The sequence below is a fragment of the Pipistrellus hanaki genome (genome assembly GCF_964339955.1).
Source record: "Pipistrellus hanaki genome assembly, chromosome: 11".
NCBI classification, from domain to species: domain Eukaryota; kingdom Metazoa; phylum Chordata; class Mammalia; order Chiroptera; family Vespertilionidae; genus Pipistrellus; species Pipistrellus hanaki.
In genome coordinates, this window is record NC_140513.1 from 16320453 (window position 1) to 16340140 (window position 19688).

The 19688-nt window shown below is 37.6% G+C and overlaps 1 protein-coding gene across 1 annotated transcript in view; it reads left to right on the forward strand.

The window, feature by feature from the left end:
- SVEP1 (sushi, von Willebrand factor type A, EGF and pentraxin domain containing 1) overlaps positions 1–19688 on the forward strand; it is a 142057-nt gene that overhangs the window by 12668 nt on the left and 109701 nt on the right. Inside the window, exons 2-3 of the mRNA XM_084899290.1 lie at positions 8707–8962; positions 10753–10929. Coding sequence (XP_084755416.1) covers positions 8707–8962; positions 10753–10929 — 433 coding nt within the window. The remainder of the gene's footprint in view (positions 1–8706; positions 8963–10752; positions 10930–19688) is intronic.

Here is a 19688-nt window from a genome sequence, read left to right on the forward strand (position 1 = left end):
GGACTAAGACATTTGGAGATTGTTAATTTGAATAGACACTCTTTAAAGTACCTAATAATCCCAAGTGATCACCCTTATCTTTCACTCCTATCCAATCAATTTAGGGAATTACTTCTTACATGTCATTTTATGCAGCATAATTGCATTGGCTAACACACACACACACACACAGCATAATTGCATTGGCAACACACACACATATACACACACCACACACACACACACACACACACACACACACACACACACACACACTACCTCATGTACCTTAACAGATATATCTACTAATCATTGCAGATACCAAGCCACTGAAGCAGCTGGTCATACCTTCTTCTTGCAACACATCTGGCTTCTCATTTACCTAGTTTCTGAATTCTTAGATTCCTCTAATCCAAGATCAATATCAACCTCAGACCCTTTATTAAAAGGGAAATATGACTCAAATAAAATCAGTTTATCTAGTCTAGGTATATCTAGTCTCCGACTCAAAATATAAGCCAGTGTAAACTTAAGTTTATAAATTTATATGCCAGACCTCAATATTAAACTTGGTCTTACACCTGGGAGACTCAGTATTCCCCTCTATCATAATATTCTTCTTTTTTCCATATGCCATCCCATTTCACAGAAGAAAAATACCTTCTTATGAGTATTTTAGTAGTTTTTTCATGTAAAAACAAAACAAAACTCTTTTTAGCAATCAGCTCTATAATCATTACTGCTTAGAAAAATATTTTGTCAAGTACTTGAGCTGATGAACTAGATTTATTTAATATCCAATACATATTTAAGAAACACTTTTACTATTTTAAGTGTAAGTGTGTAATTAAATTGTAAGAATGGGTTAATTAAACAGAGACTATATTATATTCAAAGTAATTTTAAAAGTCAACACCTTTGAATGACGACATATATAAATATTACTAGAGTCATTGATAACTTAAGCATATAATATAATATATATGATAAATACTCTAATCTCTGAAAACTCAACCATTAATCACTTGAGATTTAAAATATATAAAATGCAGAGTTTTTTCTCCATAATGGTAATTGATGTGGTGATTCATATAATACAAAATACAAAACAAGAAAAGAAAAACAAGACAAACTCCAAGTCTCATTTATTTGGAATGCTAATAAATGTCACAATTAAATGTGTTTTTTATAAATTTACAATAACTATAAAAAATAAAATACACGGTAAGTTCATGAACTTAAAATCTCCCCTCAACCCTCACACATATGTGAATACAATTGATTTGAAATATATCCAGCTTTGAAATAACTTTAAAGCTATGTTATTGCTGAAACTCAAATATTTGCAATATAATGATTTGATTCTCTGTATTTTGCATGTATTCTAAACTCCTGATAAACTTTTCTTCATAGTTACTCTTAAAATACCCAGTAAAAAGAAATAATTTATTTAACAGCTTTGAATCATAAATTGCATGAATATTATTATACTTGCATTCTCCCAGTCTCTACACCATGTTTCCTGGTATTTGGCACTTTTTTGGAAATACAATTTGACCTGATAAATTTCCAAAACAATTTTTCTATTGGATAAGTGTAGGCATAGCATTAAATTCTTTCTTTTCCTTGAAGCACTTTTCTCCTGTAGTCAATATCTATTAACAACCACTTTCCCTGAGAGCAATACCCGTTCTCCTCCTAAACTACTTGCTGACCAATGGGTGTCCTCCCTTTCTATGTGGATTGAGGCGGCAATGCAGAGGTTCAGATGAATCATTTATATCCTTTTTCCTGGAATCTGGACTAGGGCACAAAGAGTTCTGAGAGGGTAGTTAGGATTGTAGTTTTGTTTTGTTTTGTTTTGTTTTGGGAGGAGGAGATTTTTTTGGGTAGGGAATAATATAGTGTTACAACTGCACAGAAACCAGAGAAATCCTATCAATGCGAGGAGTGAATGAAGACGTACATACCGAAGCTGAGAAAAGGAAACAGATGGAATTCTGGAGGGAGTAGCCACTATGTTCCTATGCTTTGGTTGTTACTATTTCATTCCCTATTGAAGCTCAGTTCTTCTTTCCACTCCTTGAGAGATATTCCTATATGCTCCCAAAATGTCTCCCACTTTGGTTAAGCTAATTAAGTAGGTATGTTTCTTGCCTTATTATGTTGCCTAGACTTCCCACCTAGAAGTAATGGTACATTCTTGGCTTGTTCCTGAATTTAGTGAGAATACTTCAAGCATGATTTTGCCCATTGGTTTATGATAGCTTTCTTTGTCACATTGAGTGGCTCTGTTCTTTGCCTACATCAGTGGTTGGCAAACTCATTAGTCAACCAAGCCAAATATCAACAGTACAACGGTTGAAATTTCTTTTGAGAGCCAAAATTTTTAAACTTAAACTTCTTCTAACACCACTACTTCAAAATAGACTCACCCAGGCCATGGTATTTTGTGGAAGAGCCACACTTAAGGGACCAAAGAGCTGCATGTGGCTTGCGAGCCACAGTTTGCTGACCACGGGCCTAAGTGATTTATAAAACTAGTATCCAATTATCATCTGAGATTATTTTGCTTACTTTTTTCTTTGACCTCCTGATGTGAAGCATATGAATAAATTTTCATCTTTGACTTTATGAGCTAACTGCCACTTGATCATATTGTATAGGCATTGAGCATGTCAACTGAAATAATTTTACATATTTATTCATAACAGTATTAATAGTGTCTTTGTTTTCTTGTAGTAAATCAGCAGGTTTTTTTTTAAGACTGATATGTCAGTTAGCCCTCATTAATTTTTATTTGACTTTTTACTATCCAGATCTTCTTTACTCCTGGCATGTTTATAGAAGGGGAGATGGAATTTGGCATTATTAGAAAGTTGATCTGTCTTTTGCATGTTTATTCTGTTGTGTTTTTGTAGTCTGGGTTAAGTCTGCTACTCATCAGTTTCTGTGCACACCATTTCACAATTTGATGTACTGTCCCTATGGGTCCATTTCAAAATGATCTGTGTCCATGTTTAATAACTAAAGCATGTATGTGGGTGGAAAATTCTGCATATAAATCTGAGATTAAGTTCTTTTTTGACCCCTTGGTTCTGTGATTTGGCTAGACTGTGATAAATAGCCTAAATGTTACTTGAGCCAAAGTTTTTTTTTTTCATTCTCAAATTTCAGTCTATGAAGCCTGAGTAAGTTCTTAAAATAAATGAGACATACTAAATATGATTGATTTGATGTTAAAGTATTAATAAGAAACCTTAGTTATGACAAAAATACTCATTCCACTTATGTATTTGCCATTGTTCTATTTTTTTGCTAGTTTCATTAACATTTCTATTGTAGCATCAAATACAATGATGAAAAATCCGTAGGACAGTGCCTGGTATATAATAGAGGGTCAATACAGATTTAGTGGAACAAGTTTAAATATTATATTTATGAGAATTTTTATTCCACAATTATAGAACAGGACTCACTATAACAACAATGTTGGGCCTAAATTTATTGGTTTATTCTGCATGTTGGACATATAGCTAGTGGAAATTAAGACATTTGTTTATTCTTTCATCCATTATTTCAGAGTTGTTTTTTGTTAATCAATAGAGTGAAAATATAAGGGTCAATCCCTGCAATCTAATTTGAGATACAGCCAGATATATATGTATTAACTATAATTATGATGGGATTAGAATAATGCAGGATAGTGGATGCTATTGGTGATAATTTAGTATTTTCTGCATAGCAGAAGAATTTAGGATAGCTTCAAAAAGGAGATGAACTTTGATCTTGATTATGAGGAACTGGTAAAAGGAGGGGGTAGACATATGGGGAGATGAGAAAGAGTTGTTCAGAATTTCCAGGCAGACCCTGTGGGTTTCAACCTAGTTTGCAGCAACATGGCTAAACGCATAAAGGTCAGAATTATCAGTCAATCTGAGGGAAAAGGGGGAAATAACCTTCCACCTGGCTTCCTGGAAAATTTTCTGCTAAAAATAATTGAGTGTAAGATACAGATATAAGGTTCAGTAATTCACTATGAAAAAGAGCCCTACATCCTGGGAAGTGTTTGTTATATACACTTAAGTAAATAAAACATTGAAGTGGAGATGAGATATGAGGAGATAAAGGAGTGAAAGGACAACAGAACTGGCTGAGAAGCTCAAAGGAATACAGAGAACTGTGTACAATGAAGAAGTATTGTAATGTCTTCATAGGAAAAGTCCAGACCTACAGAGAATTTTTATGAGTTTAAGCCAAAAATGACAACAGATGCCAGGAGTGAAAATCTCAAAGGATTGAAAAAATGTTCCTGAGAATGGCAGTTTTGAAGCTTATCTTATACATTAGAACCAAGGAGGAGACATATGCAGGGTTATAGGAAATCATTTAGTGGTAGATTAAGGGGATGGGAGAAAGCAAAGGGGGGAAATCTCTAAAATTGGGCAAAAGGCAAAGCAGAGAGACAAATAGTTCTTTCACATTGTTGGGTATAAGATAGTGAATTAATATTTACAGCACATAGAGAAGGTAAGTGGGCAAAAAGATAGCAATGAGGGGACTGTTGGTCACATACTCTGGTGCTGGTAGTTGTGCCTTGGAATATGAGATTACTCTGACATTTCAAAGGTATGTTAATTTTAGATGCAAGATAGGCAGGCTCACTTACGTAAAGATGGACCTTTGTCATGGAAGCTACAGGTCTAGGATATCACTGCCCTCTGTGACCTGCTTTTACTTAGGAATTTCTATGTTCAGATCATCCATGTTGTTCAGACCATTGCTCTCTGAGTTTGTAGGGCCTGTCATCTGGTCTCCCCTGCGCTTGTTGGGTTCAGTACGTGGCCTCTCTTTCCTCCACAGTAGCAAGGAAAAAAAAATGCAATGCCAAGATTGATTCTTCATTAGAGGGAAAAGAAACAACACTGCATAAAACCAAACAATGACATGGAAGAAAAACTTGAGACATTTCCACCAAATCCAGAAGGAAGTAATATGAAAAAAAAGAATAGAATATAAAAATGAAAAAAAAAGAATAGAATATATGAAATCCAGGCAATGAGGAGCCAACAGAGACTTCTTTTCCCAGAAATATGATTCAAAAATATTAAACTATAAACATTCCTTAAACTGGAGACTATTTGACTATTCAAATTAAAAATATTAATTAACATACAAAACTTGGTGAAATTTTAGAATTTGAAGGATGAGACAAGTATTATATGTATCTTATGGTGTCTTGTTTATAGTTATTGTTTCCTAACAAAGAAAAAAAAATGTGGAAAACAAGTTGGAACCCTGGCATCATTTACTAGTTTTCTGCTCTCTGGAGGAAAATGGCTCTGATATAATCACAGTAGGTGACAGTTCATGGCGTCCAATTTTTAAAAGGATGACCTATGAGCCTGTCTAGCGTGGCTCAGTGGTAGAGCATTGACCTATGAACCAGAAGGTCATGGTTCAATTCCTGGTCAGAACATACTAGTATGCCTGGGTTGCGGTCTCCATCCCTGGTGTGGGACAGGCAGGAGCTGATCAGTGATTCACTCTAATCATTGATGTTTCTAAATCTCTCCCTGACCCTTCCTTTCTGAAATCAATAAAAATATTTTTAAAAAATATAAAAAATAAAAGATGACCTATGAAGTTCTCTGTCTTGAGCTATCCTCACTCAAGGTTGGCGGTTTATCATGGCTGAGGTTGGGTTGAGCTTGGAATTGTATCCACATGTATTTAATTACCGGAGCCCAAGGGCAAATATTGTCCCCAAGTCAGATATTTTGTGACCTCTATTTTTCTTTCAAGACCGTTTTTCAAAATAGTTCTCTTGTGGTCTGACTTTTGGGGGGAAGAAGGGAGGGTTGCAGTCTTGTGTAATGGTGATGGATCTCGGGTGTTAGAACGATGTTACACAATCCTGCATTTTTATCATTCTAATGACTATTGCTGGACAAGGGGAGCTTACTTCCCTGCCAGAGATTTATACAAGCTAATCAGAGGCTTGATACAATACAGATGGCGATAACCTTTTAGCATACAAAGTTCACATTGAGTTTTTCTTTGGCAGCAAAGGGTTTGCCTCATTCGATATCCTGGACCCAAAAAATTCTATTTCTTGAATGCCTTACAGAGTATAGCAGATGATGTAAACTATTTCAGGAACACTGCAAGGAGAATCACGTGCGAGGCCTCCACCACATTCCACAGAAGTTACCACAGACCTATTTGCTTCTTAGAACTGTGGGATGGAAAATGTTGTGGGTTTTTTAATTATGTTTTTTATTCAAGTACAATAAAGCACAGAGATTGGGGAGGGGGACAGATGATTTTCAGTAAGTTCCTCACTTCTCTGAAGGACATTCCAACCCAGATCTTGTGTAATTCTTTGCTTGAACTACTAGTCCTGCTGTTCTTACTATTTTAAGCTTAATATGTAATGGTTCCTGTAAAAATTCACCCATTCCCCGCAAGAAGAGAAAAAAAAAATAGAATCACACCTTAAAGTGTTGTTTATGTAAGGAGCAGTACAGCAAGAAATCCCTGCTAAATCCTTTTCCTGGATGTGAGGAATGTTATTGACAATGAACTAAGATTTATATTTCAAAATAGGATTTGTTTATGTGAGGACAATAAAAGCACACAAAGGAAACATTTTGGTACAAGCTATACAAAACACAGTGCGTGTGTGTATATATGCACACACACAGATATTCCATACATCCCTACTGCTCACTCAAGGCCAACATGAATTAACATGAGTTACATAACTCTCCATAGCGTATCCTAGAGTTCATCCATTCCACTCATTCATGGATTAGTTCATTGAATAAATATTGATAAGCACATACTAGTACTCTAGGCCAGGCAATGTCAAGAATAGCATTCTGGGGTGAAAAACAATTGACTTGCTCTTTCTCCTCTCCATCAACATCCCCACTTGTTTAGTGTCTTGTTTACAGTGAACTGCCATAGAAAGAGTAATCAAAATGAGCAAAAGCTTAGGGGAGTTGAGTTATGATTTCAGAGAGGAACAACTCAGAAAGAAAGAGTTTATAGCTTAGTCAAGAGCACGAATATTGTAAACACAACCTGCCACATCTTGGAGCGCTGGAGCTAGGGGGTCCCCTTTGAATACTGATACACAATTTTTGAGGCAAATAAAATAATATCTAGCTTCATGCCATCCATAACAGATGGTTAAATTTTTCCTTAGAGGTGGTACTGAATGAATGAGTGTGTGTGTGTGTGTGTGTGTGTGTGTGTGTGTGTGAGAGAGAGAGAGAGAGAGAGAGAGAGAGAGAGAGAGAGAGTGTGTGTGTGCTTCAGTCCATTCCAATTGCTAGGGCTTTTGCCTAGGGTGTGTACTAACTAAAAATGTTTATACCAGTAAATATATATATATATATATATATATATATATATATATATATATATATATATATGTGTGTGTGTGTGTGTGTGTGTGTGTGTGTGTGTGTGTGTGTATGTATGTATAATTTAAATTATATCATCACTTTTTAACTGTTATAAAATCTAGGATATCATTGCCGTTCTTCCAGACTACTTTCTGAACGTAGTGTTTCTTGAATTACTGCCTAATAAGCATTGAATGCCTTCTAAAAACTTGCCAGAAAATATACTCTGGCACTTTCATATCTTTCTTATCCAACTATAATGAAAAATAACAAGAGGCCATTTAGTTACAATGCCAGACTCATACCTGGATTCTTTGTGCCTTTTCAGTTTGATGTTACAAAGGATCAGTGGCAATAAATAGATGCCTTTTTCAAAAGTTTCATTTTTTTCTTCTATCTATAGAGAAGTAATAGCACATAACATTTATAAAGCAGAACTCACTCATTCTAAAATAATAAAGCCCAGGAGTCAGGTTGAGTAAATCAGCATTTTCTCATGAAGATAGGACACCACCACCAACAGCTGATTTTGTGCTAATACTGGGTGGTCCCAGTAAGAAAGATGAAGTATTGAATCCATTCTACAATATTGGAGGAGCAGTGGAAAAACAAATATAAAAGGCAGGCTGGTCGTTATTAACTCTGAAAAACACACATTCACTTACATTTTCATCTGGTTAGGCTTTTAATGTATTATGATCATGAGGTGGAGGGAGATAGAAAAACAGGTGATTATGCTTGGAAGTAGATTCATGGGACTCAGATTTAGTTCATGTTTTGAGAGCTTGAAAAACTTTTAAAAGTTTAACAATAGTGATACTATTAATAAAAATTCATTCCATAAACATTTGCTATTCTTCATTAGCAAGGTCCATGGCAGTGCTGCTGCTGAGACATTTTTAAATGCCTCTAAGATTTATTGAGACTCTGCAAGATCCTTATAGGCTCTAGTATGTGCATATTTCTCTGTAATCAATGTTCCTTCCCCCATTCAAGTGAAATGCTAATGATCATCACAGACACTATTTTATTTTTTAAATATATTTTTTATTTATTTTTAGAGAGGAAAAAAGGAGAGAAAATAGAAACATCAATAATGAAAGAGGATCATTGATTGGCTTTCTCCTTCATGTCCCCTACTGGGGATGGAGCCTGCAATCCAGGCATGTGCCCTGACCAGAATCTAATGGTGACCTCCTGGGTCACAGGTCAACGCTCAACCACTGGGCCATGCCAGCTGGGCTCAAACACTATTTTTACATCAGAAGGGACGCACTACAAACTCATGCTAACTTTCTCTGTTTTGTTACAGCAAATTCTTCATCATTCTAGAGAAAATGCGACAAAAGTTATATTTCTCATCACTGATGGCTATTCCAATGGGGGAGATCCTAGGCCAGTTGCAGCAATGTTGCGAGATTTTGGAGTGGAGATCTTCACTTTTGGCATATGGCAAGGAAACATTCGAGAACTGAATGATATGGCTTCTCCCCCAAAGGAGGAGCACTGCTACCTGCTCCACAGTTTTGAAGAATTTGAGGCTTTAGCTCGCCGGGCATTGCACGAAGGTAATGGAAACCTAATGGCGTAGGATGGTGCATTTAAATGGGGTTTTGGTATCTCTTACTGCTTGAAACCCACTAGAGAGTAATATCAAACCCTATGAAGTCCTCACCAAGCATGATGCCCAGGTGTGCTTGGTGTGTTATGAGATATGTTGAACTTCATACACAGAGATGGCATTCTGAACTTGCAACAATAGTATCTGTGTTCTTTTTTAACAGCTGTGATATATTTTCACTAAAATATCCATATGTTTCCACCAGGAACTGTTAGAATCAATGGAATGCATTTAGGTGTGTGTCGAGGCCACACACAGAGTGGGAAGCCTTGACTTAGATCTCATTTACAGTTACCCGGAGAGATGAAGTAAACATTCAGAGATATGCCTAGAGAATCTCACCAGAATGTTTCCAGAAATACACATGAAGATATTGGGACAGTAAATGCTTAACGCATATTTCTTGACCTGACAGTTTGAAGATACATGAGTTACGTAGAAGCTGAAGACCATTACCCCAACAGAGAATAAAATCAGCAAATCCATTCATTATAACTCTTTGCACACATTTATAAAGATGTTTAGTTGTATGGGTTAAGGTAGATGAACTTCCAGGCAAAACATGGGCATGGGTCTTGGTGAGCCACAAGAGAAAGTATAGACTCTGAGGAAATGACAGGAGATCTGCCCTCACACCTAACTCACATGGCAAATAAGCATGATCCTGGCAGGTATCTGTGTGAAAGATTCACTTTGATGGCAAATTACGGCATCATGAGATTTTAAGCAATGAGGGATGTTTATAATAAGCAGATCAGCCCCACTGGCATTCCAAGGGACTAGTCCAGGGCAAGACCTGAGGCTAGCTGTGGACACAGCAAAAAAATATCACTTAGCCATTCGCTAGCTGAGTGGCTTTAGGCAAATTATTCCACTTCTGAACTCCTTAAGTTTCTTCTTATGAACTAGGGAATGAGAATAGTGCCTACTATACCAGATTACTGCAAAGTTTAAATGGGTTAATGCATAAGAAATTATTTCTAATGGTACTGAGGGCCTGTGATACTAAGCCCTCAATAACTATCCTTTATTATTACTTTAAGCAATTTATCTAACATCTATGAGGTTTCAGTTTCTTCTATTTTTAAAATCCTATAATATATAACATAATTTTATCAGGAGGATTGCATAAACTATTTAAAATTTCATCAAAGATAGTGTTCAGCACATGGCAGTCCAGGAACTGGGGTTTTTCTTCATGTCTCTTTTATATAAAACTTAATGATTTACTTAAAATTGAGAGGCAAACCAGATCCTCCTTCTATTATTCAACTTGTGTGGTACCGTTATTTAAATCTTTAATCCAATGACTATACAAGTGGTAGAATTAATCCTTTAGTTAGTAGCTCACAGCAACAATCTTACGAATCAGTCAGGATTCTAGTTCATTTAGACAAGGATTTTGGAAATACTGAAGCAGAGGAGCACTGCTGGTGTGGACCGACTGCCTTACTTCCTGCCGCATCTGGAGATTCCTCCCCGAAGTACTTAATATTTGCCTGACCCCGTGTGGCCTCCAGAACTTGTGATGAGGTCTCAGACTAAAATAGCTGGCTGAAACAAATCCCCAGTCTGTAGTAGTGCAAGTAACACAATTTCATATTTGGGTGGAAGTGGGGAGCAGTTGGGAATTTAGATATGAAAAGATATTTTCTTCAGCTTGCACTTACATCTTAGTAACTAGAGCTGTAGCATTCAACTGTTAATTCATTTTTTATTACCCTCTGTCGTGGGTAGATCTGCCTTCTGGGAGTTTCATTCAAGAGGATATGTCTCATTGCTCACATCTGTGTGAAGCTGGCAGAGACTGCTGTGACCGAATGGCAAGCTGCAAATGTGGGACACACACAGGCCAATTTGAATGTGTCTGTGAAAAGGGATATTACGGGAAAGGTCTACAGTATGAGTGCACAGGTGAGTCTCCAGTTTGTGTCTAACTCTCAGTTATCTGTTGCCATGTAAACAATAATCCCAAAACTCAAAGGTTTCAGAACTTATTGCTCATGAGTCAGCTAGACAGCTCTTTTCATCTCAGCGTGTCAACTCATGCATCTGTCATGAGCTGTGAGTTGGGTAGGCTGCGTGGCCGTTCTTAGCTGGGTTCACTTAGCTGGCTGGAGTCTAGTCTAAAATGGCTTCGTCTAGGACCGCTTAGGTGGCCCTTCAGACTCTATCCGGCCAGCCTGGGTGTGTCCATGTGCTGGCAGAATTCCAAGGGAAAGAATGGAAGCTTGCAAAGCCCCTTGAAGCCTAGGTTCAGAACTGGGAAGGGAGGATGTGGGGTGTCTTGTTTGTAACCAGTCAGTAGCCAAATCTGTCCTCAAAGCACATAAACCAAAACACGCCTCAGTCTCTGTATGAGATGGAAGCCCGTGGGATTCTTGTCCTCAGGCCCCATGAACTCGTGGGATTGTCACAAAAAAGTGTAACATTCACTTGATGGTACTGGAGCTCTTCACAAGCCTCCGTAAAGGGATTCAGAAAGCTCTAAAAGTTCTATCACTTCAACATGGAATTTACTTCATTGATATTTGTAATTTTACCTCCTCTAGCTTTCTTTACCAGAGGCTCTTGATATTTTAAATATTTTCTTAGCAAGACAAGAAGATCAATGTAGGATTTGTGAGTCCTTCATTATATTTTAGGAAATACCTAGTATCTAGAAGTAATATATAGTATTTCTATGATAGCATTTTGTCTGTTTGTTTTTTTTAAAACCTAAAAAGCAACATGATTTTTTTTTATGTCATAGCACTTCCATGATTTGGTATTTGGGAAAAATATATTCCCGTGAAAATTAACATGCACCCGGAACACAGTAGATTTACTTTATACTGTAACATGTGCTGTCATTACTTGGGTCATGTGAACATTGCTCTGACATTTGGGAGGTAGGCCTTCTGCCACACAGAAGCATGATCCTCCCCCGTCTACCTGACCTGCTTTCTCTTCCTTCTTCTCCTCCTAGGCCATTTCCTCTTGTGCTCTTCTTTTCTTCTCTTTAATCTTGCTTCCCTCACTTTCCCCTCCCTTCCCTGGGCCTGACCCCAGCTGGCAGACACATCCTTCCTGGGTCCACCATCCTTCCCCCCCTGGCAAAGTCACTCCTATCTTGGCCCTGCTCCCACTCGACCCAGCAGGATTTCTCGTTTAGGCTGAAGAAAGGGGGGAATCGGCCTAACTGCCTCTGAGTTGGCAGTATGCCTCCCCTTGAATCTTCCCACACTTCCATCAACAGCCCTGCTGGCACTGTCCCCAGCACCCCTGCTTTCTTCCTCCCAACCTCGCCCACCAAACACAGGCAGAAGCGCCTCTTTTCTTGCTCCGTGCTGTAGTCAGCATGTCTGCCTTCCGTGTGGTCCCAGGCTGGACTGCTCCCTGCCAGCAAGCCACTGCCGAATGGCCGCCCAGCAGCCTCAGTCACCCTGGGCGGCAGCCCCCTCTGCTCCAGGGCTCTGTAATCTTGCATCCCAGGGGAGCAGCTGCAGGAAGAGAGGGGGTGGCTCACAAACCCACGGCCCCCAATTACCCAAGTAGCTGTGGCTGTCGCCAGTCATACATTCCCAGCCGAAAGACACAGCAGTCTGTAAAATGTGTGAGGGGCAGGCCTGTCAGTAGAGCCTCAGTAGAGGATACAGGAGCACTTCCACTGCTGCTTCTAGCCAAGGATACCAAGCACAGAAGGAATAATTTATCCACCCCTTTTTTAAATTAGTAAGTAAACCTCAGCTTTATACTGCCTCCCATGCAATGTATAAACTAGACATAGTTGCATTGAAATAAATGTGCGTATTGTCATCTTCAGTATTCATCCCCAAGGTATTAGGAAAAGTGGTATCTGCCAAAACCGGTTTGGCTCAGTGGATAGATTATCGGCCTGGGGACTGAAAGGTCCTGGGTTCGATTCCAGTCAAGGGCATGTATGTTAGTTGTGGGCACATCCCCAGTAGGGGGTGTGCAAGAGGCAGCTGATCGATGATTCTCTCTCATTGATGTCTCTAACTCTCTATCCCTCTCTCTTCCTCTCTGTAAAAAAATCAATAAAATATATTTTTTTAAAAAGAAGAAAGAAAGAAAGAAAGAAAGAAAGAAAGAAAGAAAGAAAGAAAGAAAGAAAGAAAGAAAGAAGTCGTATCGGAACTCCTAGATGTGCATGTGACTGTGTAGAGTTGCAGGAGGCAGGGCTCATCCAGGGCTTCTCCTGCATGCCAGAAACTAAGAAAAATAAGTAAAGTTGCCAGGAACTAAGAAAAACAAATAAAGTATGTCCTCCCTATGGCATGAAAGACTCATGACCAAGCTCTTTTCTTCCGGAAAGACAGAAAGAAATATTAGCTTGAAATCAGACAGTACTGAAAACCTGGAAGCCGTGAGCCCCTTTAAAATCTATTCAGTTGACAGATGTTATGGACCATGCCAAGTCCACGCAGGGTTTCAATGGTGAGCAGACAAATGACTTGTAAATGCAAACTGTGATGTATGCTGTTAAGTAAAAATGCTCATGGTATGAAGAGGGGCCTACAGGGAAGGATAGACTAAGATCATGCCTTCTAAGCTAAGATCTGAAGGATGACTAGACCATAGCTATTTATTGCTGAAGGAGAGAATGTTACCTTCATTTGGAATAGTTGGAATTCTGGCATTTATCCTTATTGCAGAAATGGTGCCTTTCAGAAGCAAATCATTCCTCTTGAGAGCCAAAAGAAACCTTTGAGATTATCTACTCTAAACCCCTCATTCTGCAAGAGGAAATTGAGGTCTCAGAAATTATGAATATTTCCCTTGAGATGGCATATACAGCCATCAGCAGGACCTGGAAAGGGTCCCAGGATACTTTTTTTTTTCTTAAGTCCTATGTTATTTCCAAGATAACATACCACTTATTTTGCAGTTTTTGAAAATAGCTTCATGTATACATTGCTTTTCCATAGACACTGAGCTGTGCTTGAAGTGCTTAAAAACAAAGAAGACCTGGCTCAAATGCAACCTCTGCTGATTACAAACTATGTGGCTTTGAATGATTAATTTCTTCTGATTCTCAGTTTTTTTGTAAAATGTGCTAAATAATGGTGTAGTTTTATATACATACATACACACACACACACACACACACACACACACGTGCGCGCACATATGTATATATACAGATATCTATGTACATAGAAGTATATAGATATGTGTGTGCATAATGGGGTAGGCAAAAGTAGGTGATAGTTGTAAGTATGCAAAACAGAATTTATTCTTTAAAAAATTATTATTTATTGGTTTTAAAGAGAGAGGAAAAGAAAGAGAGCTTATAAAACATTGATTTATTGTTCCATTTATTTATGCATTCATTGGTTGATTCTTGTATATTGCTCTGACCTGGATTGAACCCACAACCTTGGTGTATCAGGAAGATGCTCTAACCAACTGAGCTATCTGGCCAGGGCCAGAGTTTGCACTTTAATTATTATTTATTAATTATTTTAATATTTACCTATAAATCTACTTTTTGTCACCCTATATATACATTATACATATATAAAGAAATATATATGTGTATATATAATTATGTAATGTAGAGAATATATACTTAAGAGTGCTTTTGAATAATATTTGGCATATCAATTCTCAATGGTAGCTTTTAATCATTGTGAAATAATATAAATATAAGAAAGCTGATAGGTGAACCTTAAGATAATTATCTCAAGAATGAAATACTTGAAGATAACTGACACCATATATTTTGTAAATTTTACTTTTATTTTATCCTCACCTGAGGATATTTTTCCATTAATTTTTATTTTATTTTAAATTTTTTATTGTTTAAAGTTTTTTGTGTTTATTTTATTTACTTATTTATTTACTTATTTTTTTCTTTATTGATTAAGGTATTACATATGTGTCGTTATCCCCCTATTGCCCTCCCCACCCCACACACACACTCATGCCCTTACCCCCCTGGTGTCTGTATCCATTGGTTAGGCTTATATGCATACATACAATCCTTTAGTTGATCTCTCCCCCTAACACCTACCCTCCCCTACCTTCCCTCTGAGGTTTGATGGTCTGATCGATGGTTCTCTGTCTCTGGATCTGTTTTTGTTCATCAGTTTATGTTGTTCACTATATTTCACAAATGAGTGAGATCATGTAATATTTATCTTTCTCTGAATGGCTTATTTTGCTTAGCATAATGCTCTCTAGTTCCATCCATGCTGTTGCAAATGATAAAAGATATCTCCTTTCCCCCCTTTCCATTGGTTTTTAAAGTGAGTGGAAGAGAGGGAGAGACAGAGAAAAATATCAGTGTGAAAGAAACACATATATTGGTTGCCTTTCGCACATGTCCAACCAGTGCCCAGGCCAGGAAGGAGCCTGCCATAGGAATCAAACCTGGGACCCTTTGGTCCGAAATCCAATGCTCTATCCACTGAGCCAAACTAGCTAGGGTATAAATTTTATTCTTTTAAGCTAGACTAGCAGTTGTGCTCTGGGGATGAGAAGGAAGAATTGTGTATGCAGGTGAATACCATCAAGAAACCTTATACCTACTAAAGGTGACCTGATGAGTATTCAATGAAAATCAAGAACACTGAGAAAAGGCAGTGAGATTATGTGCCATTGGATGTTGAAAAAAAGTAGATTGTTTACCTTGATTAGGGGAAAAGTATATGCTGAGGCAAATAGTATTTGTTAATGACTTTTACAGAAGAGTGGAATACTAGAGCTAGCTATACGGATTTCTCATCATTCTGGGAGACTAGTAAACTCTGTCCTATGACCATAAAGGAAATTTGACCAGAAATAGAATTAAGGTTTTCTAATTCCTAGTCTGGAGTCCTTTCGAAGGGTGCCTGGGAAACTTAAGCAAAGCTGATCACCATAATGTTCTGGGGCAGTGGTCGGCAAACTCATTAGTCAACAGAGCCAAATATCTACAGTACAATGATTGAAATTTCTTTTGAGAGACAAATTTTTTTAACTTCTTTTAACCACTTCTTCAAAATAGACTCGCCCAGGCCATGGTATTTTGTGGAAGAGCCACACTCAAGGGACCAAAGAGCCGCACGTGGCTCGCGAGCCACAGTTTGCCGACCACAGTTCTGGGGGATTGGCAATTTGGATTACATAGGTACTCCCAATCCTGTCCAAAGCAGTGGCTTTACTTGAAATGGCCTGAGCACCATCATCATCACCAGGAAGCAGCTGCTCATTGACAAGACCCCGATGCACACACAAATTTTAATGATTGTGGATTTGTTCCATATCATGAACATCTTCACTTCAATGCAAGTCTGAAGATACTTGTTAGAAATTACTAACAAGTAATGCTTTGCCAAAGAGTTTGATTTTATAAGACAGCAGTATGTTTGAACTGGTTTTTAATTTCCTTTGGCTTAAAAATTTTGAGTTGGTTTCAAAATAATCATGTTCTTTTAGCTGGTGGTCTTGAAGAGAGTGTGGTAATAGGTTTTACAGAAGCAAGAATCATAGAATAAATAGATAAGTCAAGATAGAATGATGCTTTACTCATGTATGTGTCTTTTTAAAAATATGTATTTGATTTTAGAGAATAAGGGAGAGCCAAAGAGAGATAGAAACATGAATTAAGAGAGCGAATCATTGATTGCTGTCTCCTGCACACCCTCTACTGGGGATGGAGCCTGCAACTAGGCATGTGCCCTGACCAGGAATGAAACTGTGACTTCCTGTATCATAGATCAATGTTCAACCACTGAGCCATGCTGGCAGGGCTGTTCGTGTATGTCTCAATCACTTATATAATGGCACTGAACATAGACACCGTATTTGACAGAATATAACACTAAAAATATGCTAGAAAAGGAGAATTTGAAACACAGTTGTAATACTTAGAAAGCCACCCACCATGTTGGTCCAGTCGAAGAGAGGCATTGCAATAAAAGAAATCCAGTTCAGCAACCAAGATAAACTTCAAAATAGTGTAAGTCCTTTACTTGTGTTTTCCTAACTCCATTTCTTAATATGCCTTTTCTCATCATTGTTTCCCTTAGAAACTATAACTCTTTTGCACATATTTCTTAAAATTCCCCCTCACACACACTGACACCCACATGCACGCGCACACACACACACACACACACACACACAAATGCACATATATACTCGCCTCCCAAGCCTTAGCTCAAATCTATTGTCTTTGCTCTTCCTTCTTGATTTTACATCACTCCTTAGGGAATTAGAAATGGAGAAAGGCCAGGAATACTTGCATATCATTTTTGTTGTTTCAAATCAATGCTTTATAAAAGGCCTATGATTAAAAAAAAAGAAAATCCCACATAACTCAGTTTCATTTCCTGCAAATATTTTGTATGACTAAGAAATTGTGTGGGACTTTCACACTACATTAGAAAGTTTAAAGGGTTGAGAAAATATCTTTCTAGGATTAGTCATTTAACTTGAGCTAAGGGAAGATTACTGAAAAAGTATAGCATCTAAACAAAAGATGGTGCTTCTATTTCTAGCTCTAGTATTTTCTTCATCCTTCACGTTTAACATCGGCTTTTGGACAGTGACGATGATGATGATGATAATGATGATGATAACTAATATTAAAATAGTGCTCACTCTATTCCAGATACTTTCCAAGCATTAATGTATATTAGCTTGTTTAATGTTCACAATAACTCTCTGGAGTATCATTCCATTAGAGACATGGAAAGTAAAAGTTTGAGATTAAGAAAACTTGTCCAGGGATATACAGCTATTAGAACTGGTTTATAAACCCAAATTGTCTAGCTCCGGAGTCTACAGTCTAGCTATAGAAATAGACATTCAACATATAAACACAATTAAAAATATATATATTAAGTATTAGTTTGACCCTTAGGAGATCATTAATATTTGACTTTTTCAACCCATGAAATAGCAGCATCACATGGTTCAAACTAATGCTAGGAAGGGAAAGAAGAAAATGAATTATATAAAGTGCAAATCTGCTTAATGTTTTTCAGTTGTGACTCATTCATAAAATAAACTTAAGCTCCTTAGCATGGAATAAAGGCTTTGCATGATTTGATCTCTCTTTGCCTTTTGAGCTAAAAGCTGGAACTAGTTGTAGCTTCCCCTAAATAACACATTGTTTCATTCCTCAGACCTTTTTTCATGCTGCTTCTGGCTCCTTTTCCCACCACACCAACTATTTTCTTTATTCCTAGTTCATCAGACTAGTGATTCTAACAGACTGGGACTCTCCAATTCATTTTGTATCCCCACTGCCTGCTTTCAGTGCCCATAGTAAGTGCTCAGGAAAAAGGGTTGGATAAGACATCAACTTGAATATCAGAATCTTAGATGGGCAAGAGCTCATGATTGAAATCTTAGGCCATTGCATGGTTTCCACCTCTGCCTTGTGAACCACAGGATCCCTAGCAAAAAGGCACATGATAAGAAGTTTTTAAAAATGTATTTAATTCATTTAAATGTAAAATATTTACATGTGGTTTAACTTTGTCAACAGTAAGTCAAATGCAGTGAACCATGGATGCACTAGATTGGTCATTTTTAAATGGCTGGATCATCCCATCAGTTGTGATAGTCTGTGAACTTCTGTTGTAAATCCAAGTGGTTGCAGCTGTTCTGAGTTTCCCCTGAAGGGATTTGAGAGACAGAGCATGGAGGCAATAGGCATTTGAGGACACTGCTCTTTGCAGATATGGACTCCGTTTCAGTGATTTTGGAATAATTAGCAGATTGAAAATGATAGCTGGATGGGGGCCAAGGCTGAGGCTAGATACGCGCCAAAGCCCCAGATCTATTGTTTTTTTATAAAAGGAGGGTAACTAGGACATAGAAACACTTGAGTATTTACTTGGGAATATCTTATTATATATGTAAACATACACAGACAAATCACACACACACACACACACACACACACACACACACACACTTTCCTTTCTAAGTATTATTATACAATTTCTTTGGAAAGAGAGAGGACAGAAAGCTCTAGAAATTCTTGAATGAAAACCAAAGCATTTGGAAATCTTGTTCTCTGAGCAGAGTTTAGTTAATTCCACCCCCCACCCCCCCAACATCCCTAGAGGTGACTAATAATGGATTTGTAAGGTGTAAGGAATTTGTAGAATGTATTCCTACTTGCTTTTTATGAGGAAATATTGCTAGCATGTTGACATGGGTTTCCATCAACTTAAGGACCAGAATGGTTAACTTCTGCCTAGAGGAGGCTAGTTTGCTCTGATATTACAGTCCTGGGAGTGTATTTTCCAGTCATCATGACTTTGTAACAGGAAAACACATAGAATTAGACCATAAATGTGAAATATCACTAAACTCTGAAGTCAGTCCATTGTATTTCTAAGCTCAGTTGATGTGTTCTTAAGCTCTGTGACTTATATTTGGTACTTTCTTGTATTTCTCTCTCTCTTTATTGAAGTTCTCATTGTGTTCACCTAGTCTGTTTCCAAGTTATATGAACATCCGTATGACCAGTCCTTTAAACTCTTTATCGGGTAAATTACTTATCTCCATTTCCTTAAGGTTTTTCCCCTCAAAGTTATATCTTGTTACTTTGTTTGGAATATATTCCTTGTTCCTTCATTCTGCTCTCTGTGTTGATTGATCTCTGTGCAGTAGATAAAACAGCCACCTCTCCCAGTTTTGAAGGATTGGCCTCCTGTAGGAGATGA